The sequence below is a fragment of the Medicago truncatula genome, chromosome 6, assembly GCF_003473485.1.
Source record: "Medicago truncatula cultivar Jemalong A17 chromosome 6, MtrunA17r5.0-ANR, whole genome shotgun sequence".
Lineage (NCBI taxonomy): Eukaryota > Viridiplantae > Streptophyta > Magnoliopsida > Fabales > Fabaceae > Medicago > Medicago truncatula.
The window spans coordinates 42,375,181-42,390,976 of NC_053047.1; the positions used below are offsets into that span (position 1 = coordinate 42,375,181).

General features: G+C 33.0%; 2 protein-coding genes across 2 annotated transcripts; both read right to left on the minus strand.

Annotated features, from left to right (window-relative positions):
* Nucleotides 1–3,623: 3,623 nt before the first annotated feature.
* Nucleotides 3,624–4,037, minus strand: LOC112422875 (uncharacterized). Its single transcript, XM_024786614.1, has one exon. It carries the CDS (start codon nt 4,035–4,037, stop codon nt 3,624–3,626), a length of 414 nt encoding a protein of 137 aa, XP_024642382.1.
* A 5,886-nt stretch (nt 4,038–9,923) lies between these two features.
* On the minus strand, nt 9,924–10,601 carry LOC112422876 (F-box/LRR-repeat protein 13). The gene has a single exon (XM_024786615.1). It carries the CDS (start codon nt 10,599–10,601, stop codon nt 9,924–9,926), a length of 678 nt encoding a protein of 225 aa, XP_024642383.1.
* Between the last annotated feature and the right edge of the window lie 5,195 nt (nt 10,602–15,796).

Sequence of the window (15,796 nt, forward strand, 5' to 3'; positions counted from 1 at the left end):
TTGTTGTAATTGTTCAGGTGAACAAGGTTGTAAGGTGCAGGATTTGAGAAGTTATCTCAAGCATCATAGTGGAAAATCTCACAAGATTGTGAGGAGTGGACTAACCCACATTGGGTGAACCACTATAAATTTATGTGTGTTCTTCTTCTCTTTACTATTTACTTACAGTAAACACAACACACACAAACACATTTAATTATTCAAATTGTGTTTATACTAATACTTCAGAACGTTCTGAAGTTTGTCTGTTAACTTAACCATTCCAAGTTATCAACTTGAGAATAACTTTTAAGTGGCAGGATTAATTTTTAAAGGGTCACAATTCAAACCCCCCTTCCTTGTGACTATTTTATCTACTTCAATTGGTATCAGAGCACGGCTCTAAGGGTTTGAACACTTAAACAAGTGTTAGAAAAAAGATTCAGGAAGTATGTCTAAAGTCAAATACATAGCTGAAGGAGGATCATCAAACAGACCACCACTTTTTGATGGCTCAAACTACTACTTCTGGAAAGGCAAGATGGAACTCTTTCTCAGATCTCAGGACAATGACATGTGGACAGTAATCACAGATGGAGACTTTGTTCCACTAACCAAAGAAGGGATCATCAAAGTTAAGAGTGCATGGTCAACAGATGAAAAGGCTCAGGTATTGCTAAACTCTAAAGCTAGACTCTTTCTATCATGTGCACTAACCATGGAAGAAAGTGAAAGAGTTGATGAATGCAAAAATGCTAAAGAGGTATGGGATACCTTGAAAGTACATCATGAAGGTACATCTCATGTCAAAGAAACCAGAATTGACATTGGAGTCAGAAAGTTTGAAGTCTTTGAAATGAGTGAAAATGAAACCATTGATGAGATGTATGCCAGATTTACTACAATAGTAAATGAAATGAGATCTCTTGGAAAAGCATATTCCACTCATGAGAGAATCAGAAAAATATTGAGATGTCTTCCAAGTATGTGGAGACCTATGGTCACTGCAATCACTCAGGCCAAAGATTTGAAATCTATGAACCTGGAAGATCTCATTGGTTCACTGAGAGCTCATGAAGTTGTACTTCAAGGAGACAAACCAGTAAAGAAGGTAAAGTCACTTGCCTTGAAAGCCTCTCAGCAAACCTCATCAGTAACTGAAGATGATTTGCAAGAAACACAAGAAATAGAAGAAGTTCATGAAGAAGAAGCTGAAGATGAACTAGCACTAATCTCAAAAAGGATACAAAGAATGATGATGAGAAGAAATCAAATCAGGAAGAAATTTCCCAACACAAGCAACAACAACAGAACTGAAACTGACAAAAGTCAGGTCACTTGTTTTGGCTGCAACAAAACTGGACACTACAAAAGTGAATGTCCTGACATTAAAAAGGTGCAAAGAAAACCACCTTTCAAGAAGAAAGCTATGATCACCTGGTATGACATGGAAGAAACAGAATCACAAGAAGATGAGGAAGCCAACTTAAGTTTGATGGCTCAAACAGATGATGAAGAAGAGGTAATTGTCTACAAAACTCATCCCTTATATAAAGACCTTGAAAGTAAACTTGATAGCCTTTTATATGATTCAAACTTCTTAACTAATAGATGTCAGTCATTAATCAAGGAACTTCTTAACTAATAGATGTCAGTCATTAATCAAGGAACTTCTTGTAGAATCTTCATTTGCATCAATGGATCTTTCAATTGTTGCTGTCTGATCAGTGTTGGAGTTTTCTTGTGAATCTAAGTTCTCTTCATCTGAACTTAGTTCTTCTACATCATTTGTATTGTTATACGTGTTTCCTGCAGGACAAAGAGGTAAAGATGCAACAACATTTTCAGTTAGAGGCATTGTTTTCAAAGGATTTCTTGTGTCAAGGAATCCATCATGAAAAGGATAATGGTTCTCATTGAAGACTACGTGTCTTGAGATGAAAATTCTGCCATGTGAGTTGACACATTTGTACCCTTTATGTGCATTGCTGTATCCCAAAAAAACACATCTAGTTGTGTGAAACTGGAGCTTGTGTTTGTTGTAAGGTTTGAGACAAGGGTAGCAGGCACATCCAAATGGTTTAAGGACATTGTAGTCTGGTTCTTTCTTGTGAACCAAGAAGTAGGGACTCTCATTGTTAATGACTGGTGATGGTATACTGCGGTGGAGAATGCTTCCCACCAATAGGACAATGGCATTTTTGCTTGAGCTAACAGAGTTAGACCAAGTTCAACAATATGCCTATGCTTTCTTTCTGCTCTACCATTCTGTTGAGAAGTGTAAGGACATGACATCCTAAATTGAATTCCTGTATCTAATGCAACCTTTTGAACAGGTTTGAATTCACCTCCACCATCACACTGTATAATTTTTATTCTTTTGTTAAATTGATTCTCAACTAGATTTTTGAATTGCATAAATGCTTGAATGGTTTCAGATTTTTGTTTGAGAGGATAAATCCAAGTGAACCTACTAAAATCATCAACAAAGTGCACATAATACTTAAAAGCAGAAATTGAATTAATTGGTGCAGGGCCCCATACATCAGTGTGAACTAGTTCTAGAAATTCCTGAGCATGAGAGGAAGATGGTTTAAAAGGCAACAAATGAGACTTTCCTAACTGACAAGCTTCACAAAACTCAAGTTGATCACTTGGTGAAGTCTTTATATTACAAATTTTTAACACTCTGTCTAGAGCTTTATTGTTAGGATGACCAAGCTTCCTGTGCCAATTTTCTTTCACTGACAAGTATGCACATGCGTCTTTATTGGTTTGAGTAGCATCATAAAGTTGATATAATCCATCTTTACGTATCCCTTTTAGAAGAACCTTCCCTGTCACTTTGTCCTTCACAGAGCAACAATCATGATCAAATTCAACAATAGCATTATTATCAGAGGTTAGCTTTGACACACTTAACAAGTTTTTGGTGATTTGTGGTACATATAAAACATCATGCAGATTGACAGTGTTAATTTTGGAGGAACCTGAGGCAACTACTTTGAGTTTTTCCCCATTTCCAACCATCAATGAATTCTTACCAGTGTGTTCAACAAGATCTTGAAATCTATCAGTTTGGTGTGTAACATGATTGCTGGCTCCACTGTCAAAATACCACTCATAATCTTGGCTACTGTAGGGTGATGCTACAAATGCATTGTGTGTGCCTTGCTTCTCATTTTCAGAGTTTGAGTAATTTGTGCCTGAGTAGGACTTGTCAAAGCGATAAAAGCAACTTATGGCTGTGTGACCAGTTCTGGTGCATACCTGACAAACTGGTTTTGAATTATTGACTCTACCTTTGCCTCTGCCACCTCTCATACCTTTGAAGTTTGATCCTCTCCAATTGCCCCGAGAGTTGAACCTGTTTCCTCTAAATTCAGTCTTGTTAGCAACATTAGCAGTGGCATTCAGGTTGAGATTGTTGAGTTGATCCAGTCTACTTTCAAAAGCCAATAATTGAGCTTGCAATTCGATCCAGCTTATATCAATTTGATCTGATAGCTTGACCACAATGGGATTGTAATCCATGTCTAATCCATTCAGAGTTTGGATTACAAGATCAAAATTTGAAATTGCAGATCCTGCTAGCTTGAGCTTATCTGCAAGCCCTTTCATTTTAATCAAATATTCCTCCATTTTCATCTCTCCTTTTTTAGAACTGTGAAATTCTGACTTAAGATAGATAACTCGAGATCTTGTATGAGCACCGGGGCAAGACCTTGAGCCTCATCCCAAAGTTCCTTGGATGTCTCACAGTGCAGGAGTTGTGTTGCAATTCCTGCTGTCATCGAGTTTCGTAACCAACCTAGGACTTGTTGGTCATGAGCAAGCCAATCCTCAAATTCTGGATTGATCTTCTTGCTATTTGGGTCAGTTGATGTGATATATTGTTCAGGACGTTGTTTTGTCCCTAACAAATACCCATCAAGCTTGCTTCCTTTTATCAAAGGTAAGACCAGCGATTTCCATAAGGGAAAATTTTCTCTGTCCAGCTTAACAGAGATGGTTGAGGGCAGATCATTCTTTTGGATTGTTTGTGCAGCGGATGACATGACTAAGAGGATCGAGAGCTTTCAAGCTTAAAGCTCTGATACCAAGAAAGAATGTTTTGGGAATGATAAATGTTATTCATTCATTGTATTGAGTATATATACACAAATGTACTCTTTACATTATGCCTAGACATAACTGTGTAACAGTATAAAAGGAAATAGAATAAAAGGCTATTGACTAGGTACAATAATATATAATAATGTACATCAATTCTCATTGATATGTGCTTGATCATTAGAATCAAAGTCAAACATTCTCTAATTTGAGAAAGAAAATTGTTCCTAAATGATTTTACAAATATTATTTATCATTTTATTTTATTTTTATCATTATTTTAATAACAATATTATGTCAAAAATTAACAAAACATATCAAATGAATTCTATATCAGTTAAAAAAATTCAGAAGCACACTAATTTTATTGCAAGACCAGACATAACCATAACATTTAATATTATGCCTCCTAAAAGAAAGCATTTCATACAAAGCACACTACCTTCCTTCACAAAAAAAAAATACAAAGCACACTACCCAACTGTATCAATCATCATCATTCAACCAAGTTAATAAGAATCTCAAATGTAGGGAACAAAAACAGTTACAAATTTTGCAATACAAGAAGAGTGGAACACAAAAGAAACATGCTGAACAAAACAGAAATAGAATAAGCAAGATGATAATGACAACTGTGGAGAATAACGTAGGTGAGGCCTGTCGAGAAAAGAACACACTACTTTTTCAAATAAAAGATCAGGGATAAAATAGTAATTACAAAATTAAGATGTTTCATTTGAGGGAATGAAAAATAATAAGAGATGATAGTATATGATGGAATGCATTCTACTATATAATCCATTTTATTCCATTCAATTTTTACAAAATCCTAACTTATCAATAACTACTGTGATCTTATCTATAATAACAATAATAAAAAGAGCTAACGAAGTTTGAATCAATTGATAAAAAATAACTAAAAATTCAACTACTATTGCCAACGAAAATACATCTTTAGAGAGTCTCAGAAGTAACTCTAATTCTATTAAGTTGCGAAATCCGATTCATCTAAACTTCTTTAGGCCAAATAAGTAGCATTGGCTATTTCTTTTTAATAAAGTAGCATTCATTCATTATTTATTTACTTTTGTTTCTCTAATACCATTAGAAAATGAAAGAAAGAGAATCTCGCTTCCTACTTCTCTCTAGTTTTCGTGTCTCTAATTGATCTTTACCACAACAAAACCAAGCCATGTAAAGGTTAGTTTCATGTCACCATGTTTCTTAAAAATCCATTTATATCTATTTTTGCTTGATCCTCTTTTTCTTACTGTTACTTCCCTCTCTATATTGTTACTTCAACACACACACATTCATATGCATATTCACATTCACACTCTTCTGTTTTTTGCTTTTGAACTCTTCAACTTCTAAGAAAAATGTCTAATATTTGGGATGGTTGTTACCTATTTATTATTTTCATCTTCAATCAATTCTTACATTTCATTGTTGATGTTTTTTTTGTTGGAATGTGTTTAGATTTCATGATCATGTTCATGTTCATCATGTTCATTTCAACCATGCTACATGTTACATTACATCTTTCCAAACTTGATAGACTTTTACCTTTTTTTTTTGTCTTTTTTCAAATATTCAAACTACTTCTACTTCAATCTTCTTCTTCTTCTTCTTCTGAGAATCTGGGATGGTTGGTTGTTATGAGTTATAATTTTGTTAATCTTATTTTGTTTCAGCTTATGAAAGGGAAAGACATGAGATGACCTGCTTGTGCAATTATAATGATGGATGGTGCTTGTCTTGCAAAGAAAATCATGAAAAGCCAAAAAAGTCATGGCAGCAAGAAGAGAGGGAAGCTGGTGATGAAGTAGCTTTTGAACTGTTTTGGTGCGTATTTATACAATTTTGTTTATTTTTGTGATTTATAGATTTTTATTTTTATTTCTTCTCTCTCTATTTTAGGTTGGATGAGTTGAAGAAGAATAGAATGAGGTTTGAAGTTTCTTTAGATTTGTGGGAAGCTATGAGTGAAGATGAAAAGTTAGTTTGGAGGGACCGTGGAGCAAGAAATTGCTTTGAAGCAAGACTTCATGGATGGGATGCTCTAGGTACGACATCCGGAGACATGAAAGAAATGTATTGCAGACTTTCTAATGCAGTTGATGTTGCTAACGAAGAGAGAGCCAAACTGAGAGCCGCCGCTGCTACTGCTAGTGCGGCTGAAGCTTCTTCCTCCAATAAAGGAGGTGAATAGCTAGGTATGTTTTTATTTGCTCATGTCATTTCTGATTTAATGAAAATTATAAGATAGAAGATGATGCTCACAAGAATTTTAATTCCCTCTTGCTTGCTAATTAAACAAAATGAAACTAACATCGATGAAAGTTTACCCTTTCAGAAATCTATTGTCGAGTTTTTTGGATTCCAAAACTTCGCAATCATTTTTTTTCTGTGTACAGATTTTTAGTATCTGTTATCGGTTGTTAGTCGCTTGAGGTGGATTTTTTGGATTTGGGCGTGTGCTGTTTTTGTGGCCTGTTTTGGTAGTCTTAGGTATTTGAGGTTTAGGGATCAATAGCCTCTTAAAATGTTTAGTAAAAATTTACATTTGATTTATTTTGCTCCCTGGTGTGCTGCTGCCGAGGTTTTTTCATGTTTTTAGCAGAGATTTTCTTTGAGTTGGTCTTGTTTTTTAGTTTGGCAAATGCTTCTGAGTTGAGGTTGTGTAATAAATTCACTGACTCATTTGAATGTGTGAACAGGTATGATGTGCTTACTGAAAGACAAAGGACAGTGTGCTTGACTGTTGGTGATATTAGAAGATGTTTACACTAGCCTCAACTCAACTCAACTCATATTGGACATATTGTGAGTTTGAATTTCATATTTGCTGAGCTTATTGACCATAATTTTTTTTTAACTTATTTAACATATTGAGCACAATGTTTTGATTGATTAAACTAATGATGAATGATGAGTAACTTATCCCTCATTACCAATTTCACTTTTTTAGCTGTTCAAAACATTTATAGCATATATATTATTGATTGTTGAGTCTTGACACACTTGTGCCACAAACATTATGCAAATGAGATCTTAAATTCTTAATGATGTAACTGCAATTGCTTTTTTTCTAAACTTACAGGGGATGTATTGGATTAGGATTATATGGGATTTTAAAAGACTTTTTAATTATGAAAAAGTCTTGTGGTATTCAATCAAGACTTTTTGCAATTTAAAAAAAGTCTTGTGGTATTCAATCAAGACTCTTTGTCATTTTAAAAAAGTCTTGAGGTATTCAATCAAGACTTTTCATCATTTAAAAAAAATCTTGTGGTATTCAAAATCATTCAAATTTCGAAGGATTGTTTAATAAATTGGATTTTGATGGATTTTGTGGGATTTTGCAGTGTAATTTTAACAAGAAAAAGTCTTTCATGAAAAGATGAGATTTCTTTATTTTAAAAGTTACTATCTTTTTCTTCTCATCTCTCTCTCTCTCTCTCTCTCTCTCTCTCTCTCCCCCTATTCTCTCTTCGTTTCTCTATCTTTCCATTCTCTCTCTCTCTCTCTCTCTCTCTCTCTCATCTCTCATCCCCCTCTCTCCATCTCTCTATCTCATAAAAAAAATAAAAAATTGTATTGAGAATAATCAATGTTCCGCAAATCGAGTGTTAAATCTCCGAGATTATTGAGTTTACATTTTAGGTACAAAAATCAGGTAAAATCGGTTTCTGGTAAAATTGGAAGGTTTAACGAGTTTGACTGAGTTAACACTCGGTAAACTCGTGTAACTCGACCGATTTGTAATGGCTGACACAATATTTTTTTTTGAAAGATTTGTAAGTGCTGGCATAATTTTAAATATGTACAATTGAATTTTATGGGAATAACATTTTTAACAGATAAAAAATGTGTATTGAGAAAAATGTGTTAGAGTGTTTTTTAGTCCCTTAAAATCTTATAAATTCCATAAAATTCTTAAAATTTGAAAATCAATAGTAAAAGAATTTTTTATTGGTTTTATTTTTCTTTATTCAAACGCTAGAATTTATTTGTTCATTATTTTTATCATTCACGCTTGTAAGTTTGCTCTTTTTTCCTTAAAATTTATTGAATATTTTGAAATTTTAAAATCACATGAAATCCTTTGAAATCCTTAAAAGTCTGTGTGATAAATCCTTTAAAATCTTGAGTGTATAAAGTCTTTTACATAAAAAGTCTTTTAAAATCTCACAGAATCAATACAATCTTACACAGTCTTTTAAAATCTTAAAGACTTTTTTTATTAAAATAGTCTTAAACCTGCAGAAAACACCAGGGACCAAACTGACCACCCCTCTCCAACACAATTAAAATCAGCAGGCCACCTTAAACCAGTCGCAATAAAAATTCCTTTGGATTCCAACACCATTCATAGTACAAACACGGCGATATATGGATACGATCCAAAGACCAACGCCACGATAACACCTTTATCTCATCCACAATCTCGCCCACCTATGTAATTTGATTATTAAATACTCGATTATTCCTAGCTTTCCATAACACCCAAATCGTAGTATGCCAAATAAGCCTTAATCCGTTACGAGTTCTCTTATTCCTCTCCCCTCCGCACCAACACTCCCAAAGGATGAAGAAGTTAGGGGGAATTAACATCATCCTCTCCCACCACCCCATAACACCCTGCCATACTCTACCAGCAACCTCACAATGGAGAAATAGATGAATTGATGATTCGTCCACCCTTTCACATAAAGCGCAACACGTAGGGGCCTCAGGTGGAAGGACGTTTCTCATCAAAAGATTCACCCTAGTTGGAATTCGGTTATGTATAAGCTTCCAAGAAAACGCAACAACCATCGAAGGTGCCGGACTCTTCCACAATTTGCTAAAAACACCTTTTTCCTCCATACTCCACAAATCTTCTCTCAACAAAAGACCTTCAAGTTTACCATAAGTTGACTTAACCGAAATTGATGTAACTGTCTTGCTGATTTCACATTTGGTTGAATATTCATTATATGCAATTTCCAAAATGCCGTTTTGGCCTTTCACCAAATACTATTCCATAATAATATAGTTTGAAAAAAGACTAGATATAATATAAGGTAGACAAATAAATATTGTTGTACAAAGAGATAGCTAGTTGTAGTCGACATTACTGCCACCACCATCGTCCTCAAGATCTATTAATTGCTTTATCCATCATATCTGCTTCTTTAAACCTTGCACCAGTAAAATATTAAAAATTAATAAAAAGTAAATAATTTTTGGTGAATGGAAATTAGAGACAAAAGTGAGTATTAATTGTGTAAAAATCAATACCTAAAAGTTACTATGCATGCCTTCCTAACAATGTGAATTGTAACAAGGAAGTAGTTATGCTACCATTTCTATTATCTTCTCTTTATATATCGTTACATGACCAACATCCAGTTTCAATGACTTCAATCTAACAAAGCAAGGAAGTTGATTTCTCATTGAATCATTATTTCTTAGAACCTGCATAATTAGAGTGAATTGGATTCATTCAAATGAATACCTATCATGAGCAACATAAAAAATATAAAGAGGAGAAATGATATTAAAGTAACTTACCATAAGCATCATCTTAAAGGTTTCGAAATCGAGAGTCATCATCTTTACATTAGCTAGTAATTGCAACCAAGTCATGACGATTAAACGTTCATTTGATATACAACGAAAAGAGTAAATAATATTTACTTCTTCAATGAAAGGTAAATTGCATGCAGAGGGGGCTGGGAAAGTCGTAGGACGATGAACCTTGATGGTGAGACAAGTAAGTTTCGGAGTACAAAACACAACTTTGTAATTGTCGGCTTCTTTATTCATGTGGATATTATCTATGGTCAGACTAGAAACCTTGGAATTGGATATGGAGAGGGTTTGGGGGCATCATCCTGTAAAAACCAACCGACAATGAACAAATTACTCAACATGTTGCATGTTGAAAAGGGCTCAATACAGCCATTGTCATTGTCACTTGTAGTGAAGATGAGATCAGTAAGATGCAAGGTTTTCAATGCCGGCAAGTTCAAAGATTTTGGAAACATCTTACCAAGGCCATATGGACATGTATACCGAAAGTCAAGCTTAAGAAATGTCATAGATTGAGAATTAAAAATGGAAGTGGGAAGTTCGAGATCCTTTATGTTCCATCGCTCAACCTTGATTGTGACTTGTTGCACATTATGTGACGCAGCTAATTCCATGATATCTAAGAGTGTGGTTTTAGGGCAATAATATACGGCATCATCATGCACATATTCTAGGCTATGAAGGGGAAGAGAGCCGTCACGACCAGACAAGATTTGGGATACAAACTTGTTGAAGATATCAGCCCTTGCCTTCTTGGTGTGATGCAACTTGAGATTAGTGAGACTTTTCCAAACGTTCTTCCATCGTTTAGACAAAACACAAGTCCGAACAGATTGTCTTATATTCATAAATTCAATTATATGCAGAAGGACATGGTCAGGCAGTTCACTAATTCTATCACTTTTCTTTTGTCTTTTCTTCTTCGTCATTCCTTCGTTTCTTTATCTTTATCTTCAGTAACACTTCGACTGACCTAACAAAGTTAGAAAAATACTTCTTAAAATCATTTTGCTTATGTTTGGTTGTGCAGTGAACATAATCGATTTTCAATGAAAGTGAGTTGAATTTATATTGATTTATGTTTAGATGTAAAAGTGGATTTGACAATAAATTTAAGACCAAAATCAAGTGCAGTAGCCAAAATCTACAAATTCTAGCTTCAAATTGAATCAAGCAAAATCAATTCTTATTTAAATAATTCAAACATGATATAATAAATTCTAAAGCCTCTAGTTAGCATCATAAACACATGTTATAATAATTTTATCCAAACGTTTCTGACCTGTTAAATTGTCTTCCTTCAATTCTTGGATCGGCAGCGTCTATGTTCTGTTCTGTTTTTTGCACGACACAAATCTGCCTTGGATTTTGTTTTCTGTGAATCCTAGGTTTATTTATTTATTTAGTTTATTGGGCTCTTGTAATATTTATGACCCGATTGCTTGCCTCGCACGCTGCAAAATTTACAATAATACTTTTCACTAATTCTATCAGATTTATTTCCTAATATTTATCATCATTTTCATTAATATGTTTTTATTTATTATTTTTTTTTTTTTGACAAAATATGTTTTTATTTATTATTATCTGTGTTTTTAATATACATAAGTTGCCCAAAAAACAAAAACAAAAAAATGAAAAAAAATCAAATATCCAATCCCGCCATTTCAAACGACGGGAATGAAAAAAAAGTAAGTCAAACCTGCAGAACCTGTCACGCGCAGACATGCGTCAGAGAGTGGGCTCATCCCCGCCGTTTCAAATGGCGGGAATGAGGAAAACGACAAAAGAAAAAATGAAAAAAAAATAGAAAGTGGGTCATTTTGAGAAATAAATCTCATAGGGGTCAGTTTTGGAATTTTTTTTGGCAAGGTCGGAATAAAAAAAGATGGTGGCATGTGATGGAATCCATTCTACTATCATCCATTTTATTCCATTCAATTTTACAAAGGAAGGTGCAAAAGATGAATCACCCCGCACAAGATGTGCAAAAAGATGATGCGACCAAAAGTATTTACAAAGGAAGGTGCCACAACATCAGAAGCACCAACAACAAAACTGGAAACTAGTGGACGCCCATACATAAGAGATGATGTTTCTACCAATCATGATAAATGTAACTAAAAGCTGCCTGTTTTGATTTAAACCAAAGGAAAGAATTTAACTTAACTTTTTCTAAGAAAGAAGAAGGATTACAAACCGCATTATTAAATACGTTGTTGTTCATTTCCTTCCACATCACCCAAACAAAAGCAAACCAAATTACCTTTAGGTGGATATGTGTAGATCTGGGTAAGCCAGCCATATGAATAAACTGATTAAGGTGATGTCGAAGCTCACCAAACATAACTGCTCAAATGCCTAACTAATGTAACACTCCTACTATGCAATTTTGATTTTAATCTCTTACTATTAGTCTTTTGTCGACCCTACCTTAAGACATTTAATTGAACTTTTGCCTCCATTTGACTTGAGTTATTTTGAGATTCAAAAGTTACAAATTAAAAAGAAAAAAAATAAAAGTTGTTTAATAACTATTGTTATTTTTAGTTTAAAATGCATTTTTTCCCCGAAAGAGTGATACAATTTGAGTCAATGATATAATAATATATATATATATATATATATATATTGCATACGTATCAACCAAAAATGATATAAAAATATATTGCATACGTATCAACCAAAAAAATTATATTATCAACGGTCTTCTATTTGATTCCCCTAAAAAATGATCTCATATTTGATTTGAAAATTCCTCTCACCACCTTTTTAAAAAAATTCTTATAGTATAAAATAGGAGTAAAAGACAAGCTCATTTAAAATGAATATTTTGTTAAACACAGTATGGTCTAACTTCTTTTTGTCTTCTATTCTTGATGTGGCAACAAGTAATTCAAGCAAATTCCTTCAAAAAAAAAAAAAAAGTAATTCAAGCAAATCAGGAAATGCTGTTATGGTAAATAAGGAATCAATGCGGTAAAATTCCACAAGTGTATTGAATTTGCTTAACTAGTGGTAAATAAGGAAATGCTGTTATGAAAAATCAAGCCAAGCAAGATGGATAATTAAGATAAGGTTTTGGATCCCAAAAATGGATTGGAATTTTACTGGTGTATTTTGAAGAAGATAAATGTAAACACTTTTATCAGTGTTTTTTAAATTTTGAAAATTTTCTCTACCTTAAACCTAACACAATCCCCTCACTCTAAAGTTTATTTTATATATTAGTTTTCTTAACCATATTTCTATATTAGTTTTCTTAACTAGTGCTTTAAAGACATTAATTAGCATTTTTCTATAAAATTAATATGACTATATACTTAGGGAAATGCTAAATAGTGCTTTACGGGCAATGGTTAAGATGATAAAAAGGAAACATTGCATTGAGAAATGGTGAAAAACATAATTTTAAAACCCGGCTCGGACCGGCTGGTTCAACCGGTTGAACTGGGAACCGGACACTTGATCGGCTCGAGCCAAGTATTGGATCGGATATGCTATTAAACCGGTGTGAACCGGAAAGAACCGGTCAAACTCGGTAAAACCCGATGACCCGACGGTTTTCGAAAACCGGCCGGGTCAGTGAACCGCGCTTATGATATTTTAATAAAAAATATTAAAATTGGCATGGGCAGGAGTTGAACACGCAACCAGTAACAACCAAGGTAGAAACCTTAACCATTACACTACATGCTTTTTTGTGATAACTGTTACTTTTTATTTATTATATTTTTAATGTTCCCTAGACAAAGCAACACCCTGGCCATTGCTCCCATGATTCAAGTAGTTGTCAATTTAACTCATAAAAAAACTTAATTTAACTCTATTTTAAATTATAATAAACCGTTAACGTTCCTAGTTTAACATATTTATAAGTAAAATACATACTTTTTTAATATTTTTGTTTCTCTCTTTATTCAAAAAAAAATTGTTGTTTCTTATATATTTTTAATATTCATTTAAATATGGTATGCATTTGTGTAGGTATAAAATGTGCATATAAAGTGATTAATTTTGTTGATTTTGACAATTGGTAGGTTTTATGATTTTTTATTTTTATTTTTGAGATTAAGTGATTAATTTAATCTGATTCATCTCAGTTTAATACAAGTACACATTTTTCATATAGACCGAGTTATCCGGTTTAATCCGGTTCAATTATGCGGTTCGATCAACGACTCACTGGTTCGACCATTGACCCAGTACCCCCGCCGAGTCAATGACAGAGCCGAGTTTTAAAACTATGGTGAAAAGTGAAGAATTTAACTTTTTAAAAGTTAAAACATTGTTGAATTCAATGTAAATATACTACTTTTGATTTCCTTAACCATTGTCCTGATGACACCGGTTAGAAAGACCCATAAATTAATAAATGTGTAGGAAGAAGATGTAACCCAAAGAAAATGTGACAGAAGACAATGATTGGGCGGTTTAGTGTGATGAAGTGCAGCGGTCAAACATCTTTAACAAATTATTCATTACTCCTCTCAAAAAACAAATTATTCATTACTAGTTTTTTTTTTTTTTTTCCGGCAAATTATTTCGTTTTAATAAGTATGGAGTATAATAATAATTCCTCTAAAAAAAGAAGAATAATAATAATATTAATAAAAATTGTTTCGTTTACGAGTCCTAACTCAACTGATAAAAATGTTAAAATCGTTATATCAGATGTTGCGGCTGATGTTCGAATCCTATCTCCTTCAATTGTATGCATGAGTTATCAATAACAAAAATAAAAAGAATTACGAAGTTCGACTCAATTGATAAAAAATAACTAAAAATTCAACTTCTTTAGAGAGTCTCCGATGTAGACCTATCTCTGTTAAGTTGTGAAACTTGACTCATCTAAACTTTTTTTAAGCCAAATATGTAGCATTGATTTTTTTTTATTTTTATTTTTTAAAAATAAAGTAGCATTGATTTTGATTATCCATTAATAGTTAACACCATTCATTCATTATTTATTTATTTTTATTATCTCATTAATGAAAGAAAGAGAATCTCACTTCCTACTTCCCTCTAGTACTCGTCTCTCTAATTGATCTTTACCACAACAAAACCAAACCATGTAAAGGTTAGTTTCATGTCACCTTTTTCTTTTTGTTTGTATTCTCTTTTTAGATGTTTCTTAAAAATCCATTTATATCTATTTTTGCATGATCCTCTTTTTCTTACTTAGTCAATTTTTTTTCTCTTTTTGTTCATTTTTACTTCATAATTTGTTACATGTTACTACCAATACCATCACTTCCCTCTCTATATATTGTTACTTCAACACATTCACATGTCCAAAAGATGGAATATTCACATTTACATTCTTCTGTTTTTTTGCTTTTGAACTCTTCAACTTCTGATAAAAATGTCTAATATTTGGGATGGATAATGACAACTGTGGAGAAGAATAACGTAAATGAAGCCTGTCGAGAAAAGGACACACTACTTGTTCAAATAAAAAGATTAGAGATAAAATAGTAATTTTAAAATTAAGATGTTTCATGGAGGAAAGAAAAATAATAAGAGATGATGGTATACGATGAAATGCATTATATTATAATCCATTTTATTCCATTCAATTTTTACAAATTCAAACTGAAATTTTTATCAATTCCATTCCATTCCATCAATCTAAACAAAACTTTATGGGTATGTTAAGATTATTATACGTACATTCTAAAGTATAATCTTACTTAATTATCATTGACTAATTTGTTGAAAAATGAAATTTAACTATTAAACTGAACTTTTCTACTATACAATGTTGATTTTAATCTTTAACTACTATTAGTGTTTTTCCACCCTACCCTAAGACATTTAATTGAACTTATGACTCCATTTGTTAAACACATTATGGTCTAACTTCTTTTTGTCTTCTATTATTCATGTGACAAAAGCAAATTCAAGCAAATTACACCAAATGCCGTTATGGTAAATAAGGTAATTAATGCTATTGGTGGTAAAAATTCCACAAGTGGGACCTAGAAAGATGGTGATGGAAAACCAATCCAAGCCAACAAGACACAATGGTTAAGAAAAGGTCTTGCATCTCAAAGTTATGGGTTGGAGTTTTACTAGTGTATTTAGAGGAAGATAAATGTAAGCACTTTTAAGCTTGAAAGTT